General features: G+C 38.7%; 1 protein-coding gene across 1 annotated transcript in view; it reads left to right on the plus strand.

The window, feature by feature from the left end:
* Positions 1-2,677, plus strand: part of LOC110458548 (trafficking protein particle complex subunit 11-like) — a 51,580-nt gene that overhangs the window by 37,985 nt on the left and 10,918 nt on the right. The window contains exons 25-26 of the mRNA XM_021510300.1: positions 222-347; positions 690-797. Of these exons, the coding sequence (XP_021365975.1) occupies positions 222-347; positions 690-797 (234 nt within the window). The remainder of the gene's footprint in view (positions 1-221; positions 348-689; positions 798-2,677) is intronic.

A 2,677-nucleotide genomic window follows, 5' to 3' on the forward strand; every position in this document is an offset into this window, starting at 1 on the left:
ACAGTTGGTGTATACAGTGACATGTATGTTAACAGTTGGTGTATACAGTGACATGTATGTGAACAGTTGATGTATACAGAGACATGTATATTAGCAGTTGGTGTATACAGAGACATGTATGTTAACAGTTGGTGTATACAGAGACGTGTGTGTTAACAGTTGGTGTATACAGAGACATGTATATTAACAGTTGGTGTATACAGAGACATGTATGTTAACAGTTGGTGTATACAGTGGCTGTTACCAAGACGCAGCAGATCATCACCTGTACCTGTGAACAAAATGAGACCATCTCCTTGACAACAGTCACACCGTTCGAGGTGTCTGTAAAACTCAACTCATTAAAGGTAGGCAGTATGATTATTATTAATTTGTTTTTCATTTTCATAGTTGTTGTACATTTTAGCAAAATAGTGTTGTTTGAACAGTCAGTTCCTCATAAATTTTGAATTAGTCACCATGATGATGTCTGGAGTTGTTACATATATCTGGAGTTGTTACATACCTTATATATTATTTTCATGGATAGCTCACATATGTAAGTGGTGGTACACGTAAGGTAGCACACATACGTATGAAGATCAATTGACTGGAAAGATAAAAATGAAAAAATTAAGAAATTTCTTTTACTGTTGAAGGCTTACAGATGTACTTACTTAATTATAAGTTGATTGCTGTGTTACTGTTAGTTTGAGCAGATAGAAGCTATTCAGATTGAGGAGCCATTCCTGCTGCTGCCTGAGCTAAAATGTACCTCTCCCTGGTTGGTGGAACTGCAGTCAAGTCAACTCCAAATGGTAGGTACACAGCTTTCCTCAAATATCAGCTACACAGCTTACCTCAAATATTAGATACACAGCTTACCTCAAATATCAGCTACACAGCTTACCTCAAATATCAGGTACACAGATAGCCTCAAATATCAGATACACAGCTAGCCTCAAATATCAGGTATACAGCTTTCCTCAAATATCAGCTACACAGCTTACCTCAAATATCAGCTACACAGCTAGCATCAAATATCAGCTACACAGCTTACCTCAAATATTAGATACACAGCTAGCCTCAAATATCAGCTACACAGCTTACCTCAAATATCAGCTACACTCAAATATCAGCTACACAGCTTACCTCAAATATCAGGTATACAGCTTACCTCAAATTTCAGCTACACAGCTTAACTCAAATATCAGCTACACAGCTAGCATCAAATATCAGTTACACAGCTTACCTCAAATATTAGATACACAGCTAGCCTCAAATATCAGCTACACAGCTAGCCTCAAATATCAGCTTTACAGCTTACCTCAAATATCAGCTACACTCAAATATCAGCTACACAGCTTACCTCAAATATCAGGTATACAGCTTACCTTAAATTTCACCTACACCGCTTACCTCAAATATCAGCTACACAGCTAGCATCAAATATCAGCTACACAGCTTACCTCAAATATCAGGTATACAGCTTACCTTAAATTTCACCTACACAGCTTACCTCAAATATCAGCTACACTCAAATATCAGATACACAGCTTACCTCAAATATCAGCTACACAACTTACCCCAAATATCAGCTACACAGCTTACCTCAAATATTGCGTACACAGATAGCCTCAAATATCAGATACTCAGCTAGCCTCAAATATCAGCTACACAGCTTACCTCAAATATCAGCAACACAGCTAATTACCTCAAATATCAGCTGCACAGCTTACCTCAAATATCAGCTACACAGCTTACCTCAAATATTGCGTACACAGATAGCCTCAAATATCAGATACTCAGCTAGCCTCAAATATCAGCTACACAGCTTACCTCAAATATCAGCTACACAGCTTACCTCAAATATCAGCTATACAACTAGCAGCAAATATCAGCTACACAGCTTACCTCAAATATTAGATACACAGCTTACCTGAAATATCAGCTACACAGCTAGCCTCAAATATCAGCTACACAGCTTACCTCAAATATCAGCTAAACAGCTTTCCTCAAATATCAGCTACAGGCCTAGGGCTTACCTCAAATATCAGCTAGACAGCTTACCTCAAATATCAGCTACACAGCTTACCTCAAATATCAGCTAAACAGCTTACCTCAAATATCAGCTACAGGCCTAGGGCTTACCTCAAATATCAGCTACACAGCTTACCTCAAATATCAGCTACACAGCTAGCCTCAAATATCAGCTACACAGCTTACCTCAAATATCAGCTACACAACTTACCTCAAATATCAGCTACACAGCTTACCTCAAATATCAGCTACACAGCTTACCTCAAATATCAGCTACACAGCTAGCCTCAAATATCAGCTACACAGCTTACCTCAAATATCAGCTACACAGCTTACCTCAAATATCAGCTACACAGCTAGCCTCAAATATCAGCTACACAGCTTACCTCAAATATCAGCTACACAGCTTACCTCAAATATCAGATACACAGCTAGCCTCAAATATCAGCTACACAGCTTACCTCAAATATCAGGTACACAGCTAGCCTCAAATATCAGCTACACAGCTAGCCTCAAATATCAGCTACACAGCTAGCCTCAAATATCAGGTACACAGCTTACCTCAAATATCAGCTACACAGCTAGCCTCAAATATCAGATACACAGCTAGCCTCAAATATCAGCTACACAGCATACCTCAAATATCAGCTACACAGCT

Source organism: Mizuhopecten yessoensis, unplaced genomic scaffold (assembly GCF_002113885.1).
Source record: "Mizuhopecten yessoensis strain PY_sf001 unplaced genomic scaffold, ASM211388v2 scaffold9651, whole genome shotgun sequence".
Taxonomy (NCBI): domain Eukaryota; kingdom Metazoa; phylum Mollusca; class Bivalvia; order Pectinida; family Pectinidae; genus Mizuhopecten; species Mizuhopecten yessoensis.